This window comes from Oryza sativa, chromosome 8 (assembly GCF_034140825.1).
Source record: "Oryza sativa Japonica Group chromosome 8, ASM3414082v1".
Lineage (NCBI taxonomy): Eukaryota > Viridiplantae > Streptophyta > Magnoliopsida > Poales > Poaceae > Oryza > Oryza sativa.
In genome coordinates, this window is record NC_089042.1 from 26,182,368 (window position 1) to 26,202,080 (window position 19,713).

Sequence of the window (19,713 nt, forward strand, 5' to 3'; positions counted from 1 at the left end):
CGGCTTCTTCCTCTCTCACCCTCTTCCCCATCTCTGTCTAGCTCTCTAGCGGAGCGGCGGCCGATGGCTGGTGGGGAGGTGCTAGGCGACGGCCGCAACGTCATCGAGCTCGACCACCGGTGTGCTCGGGAGATATGAGAAAGAGGATGGGGGCCTCCTATCCCACGCGTGCACGTGGGGAGATTAACTCGCGCGCGGGATCGGCGGTACGGGTAGTACGGGTAGCGTTCTCGCTTTTCTTTTCTTTTCTTTTTTCTTTTCTTTTTTATTTGAAAAAATAACTGCCCACACATTTTATTCCTTTTATTTAGGACACGACAAATTGGGATAGGTACGAAAATTTAACTGCAACAAACTTTTAAATTGAAGATTTAAAACTTTCAACTTATGTTTGAAAACTTGTAAGTCAAGATTTGAAACTTTCAACTCAATTTTTTTTGAAATTTTCAACTCAAATTTGTAAATTCTCAAGTCAAGATTTAAAAACTTTAAACTCAGATTTGAAAACTTTCAACTTGGATTTGAAAATTTTCAACTTGGATTTGAAAATTTTCAATATAGACTTGAAAACTTTATTCAAATCAAGATTTGAAACTTTCAAATCAATATTTGAAACTTTCAACTCGGATCTGAAAACTTTCAACTCAAACTTAAAAAAAGTTTAAGTCAATATTTAAAAACTTTTAACTCAAATTTTAAAACTTTTGCCTCAAAATTCAAAATATTCAATTTAAATTTGAAAACTTTCATCTTAAAATTCAAAACATTCAACTTAAATTTTAAAAAAAATCAATTCAAATTCAAAATTCTCAAGTGAAATGGGAGGTAAAGATTTAATTTATAAAATATCCTAAAAAGAATCACGCATGTGGAGAAAAAAAAGGAAAGATTTACCCAAAATAACAATCGCCAGAAGAAGCGTAAAAAAAGGAAGCGATGGGGTAAGCGCGAGTGTGTGGGTCGCGTATGAGTATGGGCTAGAAACGCGCGCGAGTTAGTCTGATGGCGCATACGCGCTAATTAGCAATTTCAAAGAGGCTTTGTGCATGGGTGCTCACCGAGGGTGTGGCAAAAGTAGTATGACTGAAACCGGCAGCGTCGCTGTGAGGATGGAGACTACCGGCGGCGTCGTGGGCGAAGACGTGGGGAGTCAAGGCCACCAGGATAGGGAGATCGACGGGCTGAGGGCCTCCCCGCCTCCTCCCTCTCCACGCAAGCTCATTGGCCTCCCCGCCCGATGGCTATCGCCCTCCGCCCCTTTCCCCACCTTCTCCCTCTCCTCGCGTGCTCGCCGGCCTCCCCATCCCGCTCGTCGGCCTCCTCGCCCCGTCCCGCTCGTCGGCTCTCCGTCCTGCTCATCGGCCTCCCCGCCTCCTCCCTCTCCGCGCACGCTCGCTAGCTTCCCAGCCTGATGGTTGCCGCTCCCCGCCCTTCTCCCCATCAGTAGGCAGCCTCCTCCCTTCTTCCTCTCGGTCGCCATTGCTGTCGTATTGAGCTCGCCGCCGTCGTCTGCAGGCAACTCGTCGGTGTAGACGAACCGAAGTAGAGCTCTGAACGTCACAGGCTCGATGTCGTGCAGAGTGATACACGACATCTTCGCCTCCGCCATGGAGCCAAGGAGCTCCGCCCGGAACACCGGCGAGCGGGCAGCGAGCACGGCACGGTGAGCGGGGAACGTCTCGCCGTCGACGAGGATGGCACAGTGGTTGGTCGCCTCGTAATCTAGTATGAGCTCGAGAGAACCAGAGTCCGGCATGCCAGCATATGGAGCTGCAAACCAGAACGCAATCGCGAGAGGGATTGAGTCGGAGATGTATCTATCTATCGATTCGAACAGTATCCAACTCCCATAATCCTGATTATATACACTGATCAAAGTGATCAGTACAGTGTGATCGAACTCCTCGAGTTTCGAGTAGCAGTAATTCTCCTTGTTTGTCATCAAAATGAGTAGCAGTTTGATTTCCCGCGTTATTGTTACTGCAGCTGTGATCTCTCTGGGTTTGCGCTGAGCTCTTCGATCACCTGAGCCTCGTCTCTTCGGTTCAGCCGCTGCATTAAATCTGGCGCTGCAACGGCCGGCCATACTTCAGTACGCAGATTCAGAGCAAGTATAATATTAGGCTATAAGCCGGCTAAATGCTGAGGTGGAGGAGAGAAGAGAGGAGAGAGAGGAAAAACGGGTTGTAAACTTACAGCCGGCTTGGACACAAGAACCAAAAAATTCTGTGAGAGAGACAAGTTGGCCATATATTAATTATAAAGAGCTAACTATTATATGGGTATGCTAAGAGAAGGCTATAAAGAACCTTATAGCCAACACGTCGACTATATTATTAGCCTTGCTCTCATCTACGAGGCCGCCTGGTCCACCTACAGGCCTGCCTAGGAAAAACCCAGCTTGTACATAAAAATATTCATCTTTACCACTAAAAATATTAAAAGGGTCGTGCCTAAAATTCAAAAGTTACTTATATTTTGAAACTACTTTTTTTAAGAAAAAAAAGAGGATAAAAGTTGTATCTCATATATATTGATACAACAAAGTTAGTGGTAAAAATACTTAAGACTTTTACAAGGGCAAAACAAATGGGTTAGGACACGTCTCCCGAATAGATGAACTACCGCAAGGGAACTCGCCCCGCTTTCACCCACGTGGCTCCTTTCCAAATTAATCATCATATATGTTTATACACCAACACCAAGGATAATTTAAATCACATCAATCAAGAGACCATGCACATTTTCTCTTAAGAGCAGGTACAATAGCAGACTATAAGCCAGCTATAAACATATTTTAAAGAGATAAAGGAAGAGAGAGAAGAGCAGCGGGCTACAGATCTGTAGCCAGCTGCAGCACGGACTCCAAGATGAAATGTGTGTATGACATGTAGGACCGGGTATTAATAGTATAGTAAGCAACTATTATATGAATTGGCTATTATATTGGCTATAGATGATTTGGAGCTAGTAGTTGGCTGTACTATTAAACTTGCTCTAAAATCCATGCATCGATTAAAACACCATGCCAATTATACCTTAGCATGCACATATTATTCCATGCTGCATTAATTGTATTCGGATGAAATGTGTGTCCGTGCGGTTATACGATGATCAATTTGAGAAATTTTAAATTCCATTATATGATATTATATGATGATCAATTTGGGAAGAATGGAGTAGTTGAGAATTGAGATAGCTAAAACAACAGCTAGCTGCCTAGAGTACGATGTTTTATAGAACATGCTGTCAAACTTTTCTGAGTTTTATAAGATACTCCCTCCGTCCTAAAATATAAATATTTTTAGTATAGTATCAAGTCAAATATTTTTAACTTTAACTATTAATAGCAAAATAAAAATAAAAATGATCAATCATGTAAAATTGGTGTTATTAGAGTTATCGTTAACCAAACTATCATAATGCGCAACTCTTTTTATTTAAAATAAAACATCTTAGTTTTATAGATATTATTAGTCAAAGTAGTATCTCGAAGACCCTATCGAAGTCAAAAAAATGCTTATATTTTGGGACAGAAGAAGTAATACGGATACAAGTAACTGGAGTAGTACTATTCATAGACATTGTAACAAGCTTAAACTCAATAGATACCACATCAATTTTCACTCCATTGCATTGTTTTAGCTCCCAACAAACCTTTAATTTCATCAATAACGGATGGAAAATGCTGAACCAACTGAGCATAACCCTCATTCAGCACGGCCACCTTGAAGTTCTCCTCCTGCACAAAGAAGTCGAGGCAACTCGTCTTCAGCTCCGGGCAGCCGTGCATCTCGGCGTAGATCAGCATTGTCGCGACATTTTCCACCGATACTTTCTCCCACAGCTTCTGCGCACACATCAGCTTCAACCTGCTTAGATCATACCTATCCGCGACCGCGACCAAATTCTGGAGCAAATCGGTTGCCATGGAGTCCTTCTCCTCGAGTTCGTCGGTGTAGATGAACCGAAGCATGGCTCTGAACGTCACCGGCTCGACGTCGTGTATGGTTATGCGTGACATCTTGGCTTCCGCCATGGGTCCGAGAAGCTCTGCGCGGAACACCGGTGAGCGAGCGGCGAGCACGGCACGGTGCGCAGGGAACGTCTCTCCGCCGACGACGAAGGAGACGCCATGGAGTCGGGCGTTGGGTGGGCACTGCTGGATCTGGATGATAGCGTGAGCTAGTGGCGGAACTAAGGGGGGTGGCAGGGGCCATGGCGCCTCCCAATAAATTTTTTTTTAATTACCCCTATATATGGTACCCAGGTCCAACAGGCCACCGTATGGCCCAATTCAATCCGGCTGGCCCATAGCAGCGATTTCAATACAGTGAAGACTCGTGCCGTGAAGTTTAAATGAACATGTAAGTATATTGTCCACTTTTGCAAACTATTCGCTTTTATGTATTGCCAATGCATGAAAAAAAAAGGAGAAATTGCCAATCTTTTGAACTGTCAAAAGCCGGCTGGCCCCCCTTTGATTTTACGATTTTGCTAGATATTTGTCATCAAATTTCTCCCCCTAATATTTGTCAGATGTAATTACAGTACAATCGTAGTGTAATTACACTGTAACTTGCATGTAATTACACTGTAACTATAATGTAACTTGTATGTAACTTTCAAGAATCTCTCGGTAACATGTTATTTCAGTAAAATAGAGGTCGTGGGAACAAATTCTTTCATATATGTGTGTGATGTGATTTTTTTCTTCCTCCATAGAACAAATCTTGTAATAGATCTAACGATTCAAAATTACGTGAAACTTACATACAAGTTACACTGTAGTTACATGCAAGTTACAGTGTAATTACATACAAGTTACATTGTAATTACACTACGATTGTACTATAATTACATCTGTCAAATTTTTAGTAGAAAATTTGTCGACAAATGTATAGGTGGTCCCTTGATTTTATGTCTAGCTCCGCCACTGGCGTGAGCGGCTACCGAGAAATTTGATAATTTAACATTTTTCCGTCGTCCACTAGCTTTAATCGATACTTTTGAGGCTGGCATGTAAGACCACCGAAATGAATGAAAGTGTGTCTAAGTCACTCAATTCAGCCCAACCCAATACACCCAATTCAAACTTGAGAATTGGACTTGACATGATTGTGCTTTGTGATGTAATGTTGAAATTTGAAATTTGAGAATTGGATTTGACATAGTTTAAAGCTTAGTTTGAGACTTGTATTTCGATAAATTTTTGTTACCGTATCAGCACCGGTCCGTTTTTGGTTTCGACAATATTTGATTCCGTTTTCGTATCTGGGGTTTCCGATTCCGATTCCGTAAAAAATATGAAAACGAAAAGATAAAGGTAGTTTCCATCCGATTTCGTATCATTTTCATCCCTAGTACGGAGCAGTTACAACAGCAGACTATAAGCCAGCTATAAATACATTTCGAGAAGATAAAAGAGAAGAGAGAAAAGCAATAGACTACATATTTGTAGCCAGTTGCAGCACAGACTACAAGATACATGTGTGTATGACAAGTGGGACCAGTTATTAATTGTGTATTTGTTAACGAAAAAATCGAACACACTGGCCTGGGAGATCTGCTTAGCTCCAGTGCAGGTCCAAATATAATGAGATGCGGGCGTGCCAGTCAGTTTGATCCTGCAACTGACAAGATATGTAAACAGTAGATAAAACAGCCTATCGGCTGACAAGCCGATGGAGTAGTTCCAGCCGATAGCCGATAATAGCCGATAGCGATAGGGTTTAAGCAATCGGCTATATGTCCAATGTAGATAATGATATAAAGGCAATCAGATGATGATGATGATGTAATAAAATAACAATATAATCCAGTATAAACCAATCGGCTAGCATTGATATGATAGAATAAGCATCGATCCAAAGGTTAAAGCACACATCGGCTGGAGGTCCGATGTCATGAAATCCACAAGATTAGATTAAACAGTGAAACCTTTGTTGTCATCGGCTAAATCTAACTTATATGTATATGCAATCCTTATGAGCTGATGCAACGTCCAGATAACTCACCGGCTGAAACCCCGATGAAACCCTTATTGACAATCAAGAAGCAAGCTAGAGATTATGGTTCTAAGCACGACTTAGTAGATCAAACTTAACTGATGCAGCACTAAGTATGAAAAGAAACATAATATCTAGACAATCAAGCCGTTGACTGAGTTTTCAGGGTGGTAGATGTCTAAGCTAATCTAATCTAGCAACGCAATTTAGCCGATACCAGCAGAAACCCTAAAACGAGAAGCAGCCGATAGAGCTAAATTGATATGCTAAGACTAGATTAACAGAGACATATGATAAATAGGTAGGCAAATATATTATCCAAAGCAGAGTAATCCAAGAGGTCGAATGTACTGATGTAGCCTTGAACGACGCCGACGTAGATGATACAATTGCTTGGACCGATGGAACATTGGACTTATCCCTTCGCCGGAGATCGAAGACGATGCAGCCTCGCGTCGGGTGCCAAGTCCCGCCGGACGATAAAATAAAGTAGAAAAGGTAAAAGGTGGCGATGTGCGGAATTGTATTGATCGTGAAGAAGATTACATAGATCCCAGGTGTACATATTTATACCCATGGGTTGATACAAGTCCTTGTCGGACAAGAAATAAACTTTCCTAAAGATAAAAGGAAAAGATAAAGTCCTTATAGGACACTAAACACACTTTACTAAAGATAAAAGGAAACTAACAAACTATTCCTAATTAATAGATAACTTGCCATGCCACATTCTCTTTGAACTCGGTTTCTTCTAGATAAGCTTCCTTTAGTAGATCAATTTCCTTAACCGAATATAGTAAGAATCCGACAATTGACGACTTGACAACTCTCATCGGCTAATCTCAAGACTTCGAAGCCGATGCTGACTCTAAGCCGATGACTACTCCGGGCTTACCAAATTTCACTGTTAACAGTATTATATGTTTAGGGTTAATTGGATTCATGCCATATTATAAATTTGACTGTTTTAAAAAATACCATTATAATTCGTCTAATTGGAACGATGTCATTAAAACTCTTCTAAAATCAGATTCATGCTATCCTATACACTTGATAAGCTATTTGAATCCTTTTTTAACTAACATATTTTCGTATGGACCAAATTGCCCATTTCTTCTTCCTTCATCTCTTCTCCTCTCTCTCCTGTTCATCCTTCCCATCTGTTAGATCCTATCGATCTCATCTTAATTTCTTTTTCCCTTACTTTGGGCCTCATCTCTAACTGACCAACAACAACAAGAAACAAGCCCCCCGACCCCCCCCCCCCCCTCTCCTCTTTCGGTGAGCAAGTAGCAACAGCAGCAAGGGAGCAAGCGGCGGCGGTGACGTAAGCAGCAGCAGGGGAGCAAGCGGCGGCGAGCAAACACGACGGGTCTCCGGCGCCGGTTTCTGGTACTCACCTCGCTCGGCCGAAGTTCGCCGCTACATTGAGTTGAGCTCGGTGCTGCAGTGGGAGGGCAGCTCGTGTGGTGGTCGTCGCCGGCGAGCTATTGACCATTCCATGCCGGGTGGGCAGCTCGTGTGGTGGGCATGTGTAATTTTTTTCTAATGTATATTTAGCCAAAAACTACCACAACCAAAATTTTGGGGAAGCAGAGGTGGTGTAGTGGTGGAGTTGTGACTTGTGAGTGCATGACTTCACCCACAAGGATTAAATTTTGGTGTCCACCAATATTACGCACATGCGAGTAGACCTTCAATATTACTTTGGTGAGATCAAGGATGTACCATTGGTTTCCGTCTCTTAGAGCATGTGTTAGGCGACGCGTTCGTAAGATGTGAGGTGTGGTGTTGCGAGTGTAGTGGTTTATGTGCGCGTCTGCCATATAATCTTAAAACACTACCATAATTTTAAATCTGGTTTAAAAATTTAAGCTGAAATCAACGAAGTATTTGAAATTCTCGAAAGTCCAGACACACTATCAAACTATTGTTACACTGCACGAACTTTGTAGTGATGTCATATAAAAATGGTTAGCGGTACTACGAATATATATTGACAAAATGTTCAGTCGAAAAAAATAGAAGACCATTTAACATTTATGGTCCAAAATAGATCACAGACCGCTACACTCAAGCACAAGACAACAATCCATAATTCTCCCAGTATATGTACCATGAGGTCATAAATTAATCAATATTCTCAACTTCGAAAACTATGAATCGGCAGCTTGTGTTCTCAACTACATCTCTTCATTTTTCGCACGCATATATTTCTCAGACTACTAAATGGTATGTTTGATGAAAAAAAATTCTACGAAAGTTGCTTTAAAAGTTTATATTAATATATTTTTCAGAAAAAAAATACTAATACTTAATTAATCACGTGCTAATAAATCACCTTGTTTTACGTGTTTGACCTACCGAACACAGCCTTAAAACAAAAGCAAACCAAACGGATTTACCTCACATTAATCCCTGGAATTTCTATTTCTAATTTAAATCCAGCCACCACATCGATCCGCACTAACTGTCTCATCTCTCAATCACAGCTCGTATTTCATCCATGAGGGAAGGGAAATCCTGCAACAATCGAAGGTACCCCTGCGTCGTCGCCGCCTTCCTGAAGTGTTCGTCCTCGCGCGCGAGGTAGTCGAGGCACTTCTTCTTCAGCTCCGGGCAGCCGTACGTCTCGGCGCAGACGATGATCCCGGCGACGTTCTCCGGCGTGACGTTGTCGAGCAGCTTCTTGGTGGACAGCAGCTTCAGCCCGCCGAGCTCGTACCGCTCCGCCGCGGCGAGCAGGTGCTGGAACATGTCCACCGGGGAGAATCCGGCGAGCTCGTCGATGTCGTCGGGCAGCGCGTCCGTGTAGATGAAGTGGAGCACCGCGCGGAACGCCGCCGGGTCCATGTCCCGGAGCGCGACCGACGGCGCGGTGGCCTCCGCCATGGAGCCGAAGAGGGCGGCCTTGAAGACCGGCGAGCGCGCGGCGAGCACGGCGCGGTGCGCGCGGAACGTCTCGCCGCCGACGACGAGCGCGACGTCCGCGGTGTCGTCGGCGGCGCCGTAGAGCAGGCGGCCGATGTGCCCGCCTCCTCCACCGGACGACGGAGGCGGCGGCGGCGGCGGGGACAGCGCCTGTGGGCTGTCGCTCGGGATCAGGACGCCGCAGACGACGGTGACCCAGCCGTCGCCGGACACGAACTTCTTCTCGAGCTCGCTCCGCGACGCGAAGTACATCCACCCGGCGGCGGCCTTGCCGCCGCCGCGGCCGCCGGCGCCGAGAGGGTAGACGGCGACGAAGCTCTTGGCGTGGACCGGGGACGGGTGGCCGTCGAGGTGGACGAGGAACGCGGCGAAGATGGCCCTGACATTGGTGGACCGGGTGACGAGGTCGAGCTTGATGGAGAGGTACTCGCCGCCGATCCGCTGGCCATTGCTGTTCATCGCGCCGCCGCCGCGAGGGTAGCAGAGGACACGCCACGTGTGGCCGCCGGCGTAGATGTCGTCGGAGCGGACGAAGTCGCCGGCGGCGAGGTCCTCGTACCGGAGCTTCAGCTCGATGAAGCCGCCGTCCAACATGGCGATCGAATCGTGTTTCGTGCTAGATGGAACGCGATTAACGAGAAGAGGATAACGATGGTTTACGTCATTTTAAACCATGTCATTTTTTAAAAGTTACCAAATATTTACATACATTTTTTTCCAAATTTTGATAAATACATAAGAAATTCTACAATATTGTCAACTTAACAAAATTTGGTAAGGTTTATTTTAGCTATAATATGGACAACGCTTAAATCTAAAAAAAAAAAACCCTGCTTATTCTGTTGCGTATGTTGCCTCTTCAGCATCCGTGGGCTTCTTGGCCTTCTCCCATAAATTTTACAAATATTTTGACAGAAATTTGTTAAAGAAACAAATGTCTGGCAGAAATAGTTTTTTCTTTCAAATTTGCCATACGTTTATCAATAAATTTTATTAAAAAATTGATAAATGTAAAAAAATGTAGAGTAAATATATTGTAACTTATATATCTACACTAAAATATAAGTTTACCAAACATTGTTTAAGTTTTTCATACCTTATACTCCGTATTAGGTAAATTTGACCGAGTTCGCCCCCTTTTTTATGTATAGACGCACTTGTGGCAAGATCTCATTTCTCATGGTTCACATATTATCAACTGAAAAATCTTATTTCCTAGAGGAATTTCACAGTTGTTAAAAAAATATCTCAAGATACCTAAATTAACTTGAAATATTTAGTACTTAGATATACCAAATTTTGAACTAGAAAATATCTCATTTCTTATGGATGATAAAATTATCTCATTTCTTATGGTTCACATATCATATGGCTAATGTATGGCTCACTTTTTGCTAGCTATAACTTGAACAAGTGTGATAAATGATACTACTAGCAAACTTAGAGCAAGTTTAATAGTATAGCCAACTACTAGCTCCAATTCATCTATAGCCAATCTAATAGCTCATTCATACAATAGTTATATACTACGCTATTAATACCTGGTCCCACATGTCATACACACCCTGCATCTTGGAGTCCGTGCTACAGCTGGCTACAAATCTGTAGTCTGCTTCTCTTCTCTCTCCTTATTTATCTTCTTAAAATATGTTTGCAGCTGGCTTATAGCCTGCTATTGTACCCGCTCTTAGAATACTCCCTAGCATTCAAACAGCCCCTTCATACCAAGGCTTGTTCTCCGGGACGCCGATGGGGTAGAAGGTCCCCTTGCATCTGGTGAAATGTCGCTTGCCATCTGTTGTGGTCGCCGAAAAACTCGAGGTGCCCCTGCACAAGCATCATCTTGCGAGGGGTACCCGTGTTTGCAATGCCGGTGTTCATAATTTGATCCGGAGAGAGATCTTGTTTAAATACAAGTCGTATAGCTTAGCAAGGCGAGAGTCTGATAAACGTTAAAGAGTTCAGGCCTCCAGGGCAAGCATAATACACCATAATATAATATTAAGACGGTCATGCATGCCAAGAGGCAAGAGCAATGTGTCTGTTAAGAGTTAGCAACGAAAAGTTAAGTTCAACTGAATGTCCGATGCTTTCCTTTCAAGAAAATGTTGAAATTTCTCACACGCATGAATGGAATGAAGCAGATGCAGATGAGATGATGAAGGTTTTCCTTCTTCCATCAGGAAAATCAGTCTCCGCTTAGATGACAATTTTGAACGAATACAAACTCTATTCTGTAAAGGTCCGACAACTCTAAGGCCTAAGCTTTCACATACTCACGAATGAACTCCTCAACCGCTGAAACATTACCGGTCAGACCAGCACCTTCAGTAACTGTCACCTTGTTCTGGCATTGGCTGAAATTAAATGCTTCTCCAGGGTTCCCAAGCTTGACTTCATCAGTGATGTCAGCAGATGATATGGCGTTCCTTGATTCCCGGAGCTTGTTTCTACACAACAGTAAAATCAGCACACAAGTAGTTTAAGTTAAATGAGTTGCTGATTATAGTGACCTCGGTTATTTCAAGTATGTAAACATGTGTACTCTAGAGACTTGTATTGCAGAATAATTTATTGTATCCACTAAAGCTACATCATAAGTTATAGGTGGACGCATTAAAATTGTAGAAATTTAATATAAACACCATCACAATCTGATGCACTATAGTTATACTAATATGATATGTTAGAAGAAAAAACATACAATTCCTTTTCCAATTGCTTCTTGATGAATTCTTTTGAGTGAGCTGTAACTTTATCTGTCTTGTTGCAGAATATCAGAACAGGAACCCTCTTCTTCACTACAGTTGCCTTTGTCAGGATGTCATACAAGTACCTGCGGAAAGAGAATATTGTAAGACCATAGCAACTGCAACAAAAGGCTGACACAGCACACAATTTATTACTCCGTATTTGTCTCGGCATGACAAGACGGAAGCTCCTAGTCACACTTCTAATCTCATTCCAGTAAGAGATGGATTTCAATTTAAGCTAAAATAAACACCACATATTTTTACTAAGAACAGGATGTAAGTCAGCGAAATTACTCTGCAGCAGCATGCATGGTAGACAAGAAATCTTGAGCATCAACAACATAAACTATTCCAGCTGCTTGAGGCAGGACTTCATCAAGTTTGGGTTTGAGCCTTGCATGACCAGGAACGTCAACAACATGAACAGGTTTTACTTTGCCTCTCTGCAGAGCGAACAAGAACATGCATCAATATATTGTAGTCAGCAAATGCATGGTTCTATATAACAGGATAGTCTTCCTTTCATTTCATATCAAGATGTTTAAAATATTTGTCTCTAAGAAGTTGCCTTACCCTCTCCAGCTCAGAATGAAGCACGAAAGTATCGTTGTTTTGTTCCATTGAAGTCACAGTTCCTTGATGTGTTGATCCATCCCGAAGCTAGAGAAAGGGAGAATTAGCACAGACCACAGAGACAAAAGATACTCAACTCAAATTAACATGAAAAGGGAACAGTGGTGATGTATGATGTTGCGATTCAATATATCATGGAAAGAATACAGACAGGAGCATATTAAGTCGAAGCAAGGTAAGCTGAAGAGATACCCATAGATTACAACATCAAAATCAGATTGAGTAGGTTATTTAAAATGGTCATTTCCTAAGCTACTGAACTGTACATGTATAGAGGTTGAAACAATAGAAAGAAAAACGAGTTCAGAATTGAAGACCATTAAATGTTTAGCCATTATTCATCAATTTGATACAATTTCATTTCTCCGCTTTAATCCATCAAAAATAAAAAATAACTGTCACTGAAGGAGTGAGAAACACACATAAAAAGGAACCATATATGGGCATTGAATGATTGAAACAGAAAATTACCTGGTAGAAGAGAATAGTTTTGCCACTACCACTGAGCCCAGATAGCACTATGGTGTTTGCTTTCGAGGATTTCAGGCACGAAACTGAAATAAAACAGAAGCCAGGAATTGCATATTAATTACTGCACATGCAGCTCCATCAAAATAATGTAGCAAAATGACTACTTTAGAAGTTCCACTTTTTGGTGATGGTGGACTCACTTATACCATACTGAGGAATTTGTGTGTGCGCTTGTGCCACAAATTAAACAGATACACATATGCAATTGATCAGATGGATTGAAGGCAAACTAGGTAATATGAGTTACTCAAACATTATCGCAACATGTAACAGCGACAAGGGTACAAAAGGTAAGCTCAGGCTTCAGAATGTAACCTTATTTGAGCTTGGCAACAATATACTGTATTATGGCTGGCTATTGAGCTACGCGATCAGATGCACAAACTAGTTCATTAATTCGCAATTATGGCTATGAAACAAACTGCTGGATTATGGAGTTGCACTGGAAACAACTCTAGCCAGTTGCTAAATTCTCGAAGCCTAAGCAATTTCAGTATCACTTGTGCCCACGCTTCCTAGCTCTTCCATAAACCAGTACTCTCGTATGCAAGATTTGAAGCAACCAAAAAAAAAAACTAGGCAGGCTTGAATAGTTGAATTGATACATCACCTGCGACCAGCAACAGAACCGTCACGGCGACCACCGCGACGGCGACGTAAACCTGCTCGGGAGGCTGCTGCCGGATCCACCTCTCGGCTTGTCCCACCCACACCTCGGCCTGGCGAACCCACTCGTCCATCCCTGCACGAAACGAGGCGACGGAGGTGGGGGTGAGCAAGCGGCGAGCGGAGCGCGTGGGCTGGAAGAAGACGATCAGATCTGAAGGAGCAGCGGAGATGCGCGTTACCTCGCTGCACGCGGAAGTTCCCAGAGCAGGACGACGGCGCAGGCCTGCGCGTGTTACACCCTCCCTCTCCGTACGCCGGCGGCGAGCCGGCGCGAAACCCTAGGATGCTCCGCCGCCGCGGAGGTGGCCGGAGTCGGAGGGGAGAAGGCGGGGGTTGGGGGGGAAGCCGAGCAGGAGAGGAAAGAATAGAAGGATGAGGAGAATTTTCTAGAGGAACACGAGATTCTCGAGTTAAGCCCAATATGCACGAAGGAGTACGGCCCAGTATGGGATTTCGGCCCAATTCCTCCGGAGAGGTCGAGATCCATATATTGGGCTGGATTTCCTTGGGCCTCAGGATTTAAATGGGCCCTGATTTTATCACTGCATTGAAACTATTGTTTTTTTTTTGTTTTTCATGCGACCGAGTTCAAATTCAAATCGTTACTTAGCGATGCTTGTATCATTTGTATCCACCACAACCAATAATCCCAAACACCAAATGAAAAATTCGTGGTGGCTCCCATAATGGTTTCCAGTTATGATATCATTTGCAAAAAAAATACTATTAACTCCGTTTTTTAATAGATGACGCTGTTGACTTTTTCTCACATGTTTGACCATTCGTCTTATTCAAAAAATTTATGTAATTATAATTTATTTTGTTATGAGTTATTTTATCACTCATAGTACTTTAAGTGTGATTTATATCTTATACATTTACATAAAAAAATTTAATAAGACGAATGGTCAAACATGTGAGAAAAAGTCAACGGCGTCATCTATTAAAAAACGGAGGTAGTATATAGCTGAGATCGCAAACTTGCAACAGATGAAGAGAGAAGAAGAATGACAGCATAGATTCCATGGAACAGTGCCAGGTAGCTCCAACCATTGCCATGGAGGTAGGTGTCAGGGTTACGGATACCACATACCTAATATTAGTTGACTAAATCTCGACAGGATCCACCACATACCATGTCTTATACGGAAACAACCTTCGGATATAAGAGGAGTTTCGCATAAGGAAGGATGACTAGAGTTCTACATTGAAACGACAAGGACTACTCGGATTGTATCCATATTGATTTCCCTAGTTCTACTTGGACAAGAGGACACCTATGGGTATAAATATAAGGCCCCCTAGGAGGAGAAGGGACAGACCCACCATAGAAGATACGGAACAACAGAAGCCACAACATACAAGCCAACATACGCCAAGACAAGACGCCGGATATCGACTTCAGAGATAGGCATGGCTAGTCCCCTACGGTGCCTACAGATACCGTTAGGAGAGATATAGAGTTGTCTCTAATCTCGCCGGATACGGATTCGAGGAGGAAGGCTACCCTGTTGTCGACTACGAGCCAGTACTACATACCGCCAAGTCGACAACAGTTAGATAGGCTACCCCAAATATTGTACTAGTTTGATTATGGTGAATAAGAGCGATACCGGCTTCGGCCAACAGGATGTAGGGTTATTACCTGACAATTCAGGGGCCCGAACCTGTATAAAAATCCCTATCTCCATCTCTTTTACCTCAATCTCGCATATACCCTAGTACCAATGATCCCCATGCTATGCAAATACCGGAATCGCGACATCAAACATCGACAGTAGGGCTATCAAAAAAGCTCGAAGCTCGCAAGCTGCTCGAGCTTGATTCGTTACAGGCTTGATTCAAGCTCGGCTCGAATACTAGACAAGTCAAGCTCAAGCCTAGGTTGAGGCTCGCAAGCCTAGCAAGCTCGAGCTCGAATAGCTCGACAGGGCTTGATTAACATAAGATGTATTGCATGTAAGAAGATATTCTTGATGGGACAATATATACTGGTCATCGTGCTTGACCTGCTCAAGTCTCAAGACCTCATCAATGCTTCTCAATAAAGCACTTATCCGGCTGCTAGTAATAGTACTACATTCCTATTAGATGTAGTAGCTAGCTTTTGTTAATTGCAACATTTCAAAGTCATGAATTCATGAGAAAAACTACAGAGGCTTCATTCAATACAAGTAGCATCCATTAATTTTGACTACCAATAATTTGTATTAATATCTCTTATACAAAAGTAAGTTCTTTGGAGTTTCACCAAGTCAAGCTGTCAAGCTCGAGTAGGCTCGAAGCTCGCTCGAGCTTGAACTCGAGCTCACTCCCAAGCTCAATCAGTATCCAGGCTCGGCTCGAGCTCAGCTCGAGTTCATGTCAAGCTCAAGCCTACATAGCCAAACTCGCTCGAGCTTAGCTCGTTGATAGCCCTACATGAAGGAGGAAGAAGGAGCTCCATACCTATGCCTACCTGCCAATATATCAAATCCACTCCAAGAAATTTAAAAGAACCCTGTGATGGAGCGTGGGGCTCCTTACCGGGAGACCGCGCAGGCCCCCCTTTGCCGGTTCGGCCGGGAGCCCTGGGTGAGATTCTAAGCTCCTGGTCTGTGGAAAGTTCGCGAGAGTGGAAACACAAGACACGGGCGATGTATACAGGTTCGGGCCGCTGAGAAGCGTAATACCCTACTCCTGTGTTTTGGTGGATCTGTGTATGAAGAAGCTACAAAGTGCGAGCCAGCCCCCGATCGTTCTGGGATCCGAAAAAATTTTCCTTCTAAGTGGGCAAGGTCCTCCTTTTATACCTCAAGGGGATACCACATGCACCATCTCTCTCTTTTTTGTGGGGACTTATCCTATCTATTCATAAACAGACGGAGACTTGTATGGTTGCCGTCCGAATGACCTTCTGATGGGACGGCCCATACCTACCTCCACTTCCGCCGGAAGCAGGCGCGACGTGGGAACATGGCTGTCTGCTGACGACATGACCAGTGTCAGACCGGTCACAAATCGGTCATTCTTGTCCACCATGCGTCAGTTTATCAATCTGCATGTTCGCCCCTCTTCATACAATGTCTTGCTTGTAATGGTTAGGATGAAGCCTGGTATATATCTGACCGGGACCAACGTGCCATCTCCAGGAGCTAACACGCCGGCTCCGGCTAGGGACGAGTGCTTGGAGGCTCTCATCCTGACGGGATGGGGCGAGGCGTGCGTCAGACCGCCTGTCGCCACCTAACCCACGATCTGATCGGTCTATGACTGGTCACTGACCGGATAAACGAGCGTGCTGCACTGCGATACATGCGGCGTGACGCGCTCGTCCAAACCGCAATAAATGTGGTTAGGTGAGCCCCGCTATGCTCACCTACCCCATATACACGGCACAAAACCCACAAGGGGTCGGGGCGCCTCGGCCCTCGGGGCCGAGACGGGAGCGGTCCGACCCCTCGGGGAGACAAAGAGAAGGGCGAACACATCACCCTCGGGCCCGACGCCCCCCGAGGGTGCCAGGCCACGTGGGCGATTGTGTCTGCCTCAAGCCTCTAGTCATGATACTCCCGGTCCCATGTCACCGACAGTAGCCCCCGGCGTTATGCCAGGGCGATCGCCCTCCCCGAGGGAAGCGGTCGGGCGTGACGCCACTTCTAAGGCCTGGTGACAGGTGGGGCCGGTTCCTACAGGTGCCGTCGAACTACATCACCCAGAGGGCGGTGTGAGGCAGCTGCGATGGGCTCGAGCTGGCCTCGGGAGCGGAGACGAGCTCGGGAGCTGGGGTCCACTCCACCACAAAGTCGGCGAGGGCCTGGCTCTTGATTGCGTGGCTTGGTTCAAAGCGCAAATCGAATTCAGAGAGTTCGATTGCCCATTTCACCACCCGTCCAGTACCCTCTCGGTTATACAAGATTTGGCCGAGGGGATAAGACGTAACCACCGTGACCCGATGCGCCTGGAAATAATGGCGCAGTTTCCTCGAAGCCATCAGAATAGCGTAAAGCATCTTCTGGGCCTGAGGGTATCGGGTCTTGGCGTCCCGGAGGGCCTCACTAACAAAGTAGACGGGCCGCTGCACCTTTCGGTGGGGCCGATCCTCTTCACTAGGGGCCACATCCCTGGGGCGCTCTTTGTCCAAGCGGCCTCGCGGGGTGCACTCGTCTTCTGTGCCGACGACCTCGGGGTCGGAGGACGACAGGGGCGGCCTTCCCACAGTGGCCTCGGGGCCGTCCTGGGGGTCGGGGGCTCCTGGCGTCGTCGGACAAGCGGGCAAAGGGCCAACTCCGGTCGTCAGGGGCCTTAGGCCACCGTTCGGCTCGGGGGCCTCTTCTCCCTGCTCTCTCCCGGGTCGAGTCGGCACAGGGTTAGCCTCGGGGTCAGAGGGCGATAGGTGCGGCCTTCCCGCAGTGGCCCTCAGGCCATCCTGGGGGTCGGGGGCGCCTGGCACCGTCGGACAAGCAGGCGGAGGGCCAGCTCCGGCCGTCGGGGGCCTTGGGCCGCCGTTTGGCTCGGGGGCCTCTCCTCCCTGCTCTCTCTCTCTCTTCGGGCAGAATCCCGGCGGTCGCAAATTGCGCGCATCAGCAAAGGAAAACCGACCGACAATAATGAGCGGCCCCTCGGCTCGCGTTTGCCTTCAACTCCAACGAGGAGTGCGGTGACGACGGTGCGGACGACAGCGATGGCGAGGCCGGCTACCCGGGCGCGTCGGAGTGAGCCCCCAGGCCTCCGCCAATCTTAATAGCTTTTCCTTCTTCTTCCGAGGCCTTCGGGCCCCCTTCTTGTTATAGGCTGATTTAATCTGCAATCAAATAAAGAGGAAATTTTTGTGTCAATTTCATTTGTTCTGTGTATGAGACGAGGATGGTCTGTGCCACGGTCCTTCTGTGTCTTGGCTTGAACAAGGGCTCGTACCCAGGTCCCAGCCTCAAACGGCGCGGGTCAAGGCTAGTGCCTGGGGAGATCCACATGTCGAGACTGGCCAGGCCGGGAGCGTGGTGACCGAGGGTTATGGGTGACCCGATTATGGGTTTTTGCCGATTCCCCCCCGGAGTTCACCACGTCCCGGGGCACGGCTCGGTTCTGGGCCCCTTTTGGCGATTTTAGCCGACCCGAGCCCCCGAGGGTAGGATTGAGCACGAGTGACCTATTTCAAGTCAAGATTCTTCAAAAGGAAACAAAAGCACAGACACAGCCTTTAGGAAATCGAAAATGCTTTTATTGAAATACGGAAGAGAAAAAAGATAAGCCCCCGGCCAACCCTGCACGCCCGGGGGGGTGCGGGGTTGGCCCGAGCCCAAGACCTGACACCCAACCCCCACTAGGGGTAGAAGCGACGAATGTGTTCGATGTTCCACGGGTTAGGCAGCTCTGTGCCGTCGCCCGTGGCCAGCCGAACGGAGCCCGGCCGGGGGACGCCGATCACTCGATACGGACCCTCCCACATTGGTGAGAGTTTGCTCAGTCCAGCACGCGTTTGGACACGGCGTAGGACGAGGTCGTCGACGCAGAGTGATCGGGCCCGGACGTGGCGCTGATGGTAGCGCCGCAGGCTCTGCTGGTAGCGCGCGGCTCGAAGGGCCGCGCGCCACCTTCGCTCTTCCAAGTAGCCGAGGTCAGGGAGCGTCGGCTTCCTTCTTTTTGTCGCTCGCAGGCCTCCCCTTTCGGGTGGCCAGCGAAACACCTTCGACGGCGAGGACATGACCCTCGTCGTCGGAATGGGCCGACCTCTTCTTCCTCCTCCTGTCCCGCCGCCCTGACCGAGCGGCGGACCCGGGGGCGGCCGAAGCTGCCACACCGGAACCGGAGGGGTTCCAAGTCTGGGCCTCCTCCTTGCGAGCCACTCGGTCCGCGAGCTGAAGAAGCTCCGCGGTAGTCTGGGGCTCTTTGGAGGCGATCTTTTCGAGCATGCGGTTGTGCCGCACACCCCCCCTGAACGCGTAGATCACCGCGTGTGCAGGGATGCATGGTATGGTGTTGCGGACTTGACAGAACCGCTGAATGTATGAGCGAAGTGACTCATCATCCCTTCGCTGGACTGCATGTAAGTCCGCTTCTTCACCTGGGTGCGGATATGTGCCTTGAAAGTTCATAGTGAACTGTTGGCACAAATCCTCCCAAGAGTGGACGGACGCGGGTGGCAAGTTCATTAGCCAACCCCGTGCCTGTCCCTTCAGGGCCATGGGAAAGAAATTCGCCATGACCCT

At 46.3% G+C, this 19,713-nt stretch overlaps 4 protein-coding genes across 4 annotated transcripts; all 4 read right to left on the reverse strand.

The window, feature by feature from the left end:
- Positions 1-1,150: 1,150 nt before the first annotated feature.
- LOC136351360 (uncharacterized) lies at positions 1,151-1,942 on the reverse strand. The gene has a single exon (XM_066303361.1). The coding sequence runs from the start codon at positions 1,940-1,942 to the stop codon at positions 1,151-1,153; it is 792 nt and encodes a 263-aa protein (XP_066159458.1).
- A 1,674-nt stretch (positions 1,943-3,616) lies between these two features.
- LOC136351607 (BTB/POZ and MATH domain-containing protein 3-like) lies at positions 3,617-7,224 on the reverse strand. Its single transcript, XM_066303795.1, has 2 exons — positions 7,213-7,224; positions 3,617-4,168 (listed from the first exon to the last, which is right to left on the reverse strand). Exons 1-2 carry the CDS (start codon positions 7,222-7,224, stop codon positions 3,617-3,619), a joined length of 564 nt encoding a protein of 187 aa, XP_066159892.1.
- A 1,222-nt stretch (positions 7,225-8,446) lies between these two features.
- Positions 8,447-9,533, reverse strand: LOC136351361 (BTB/POZ and MATH domain-containing protein 1-like). The gene has a single exon (XM_066303362.1). It carries the CDS (start codon positions 9,531-9,533, stop codon positions 8,484-8,486), a length of 1,050 nt encoding a protein of 349 aa, XP_066159459.1. The 3' UTR covers positions 8,447-8,483.
- A 1,476-nt stretch (positions 9,534-11,009) lies between these two features.
- Positions 11,010-13,899, reverse strand: LOC4346082 (uncharacterized). The gene is made up of 7 exons (XM_015795064.2): positions 13,705-13,899; positions 13,467-13,598; positions 12,797-12,879; positions 12,266-12,352; positions 11,987-12,135; positions 11,644-11,775; positions 11,010-11,389 (listed from the first exon to the last, which is right to left on the reverse strand). The coding sequence occupies exons 2-7, from the start codon at positions 13,594-13,596 to the stop codon at positions 11,200-11,202; spliced, it is 771 nt and encodes a 256-aa protein (XP_015650550.1). The 5' UTR covers positions 13,597-13,598; positions 13,705-13,899; the 3' UTR covers positions 11,010-11,199.
- Between the last annotated feature and the right edge of the window lie 5,814 nt (positions 13,900-19,713).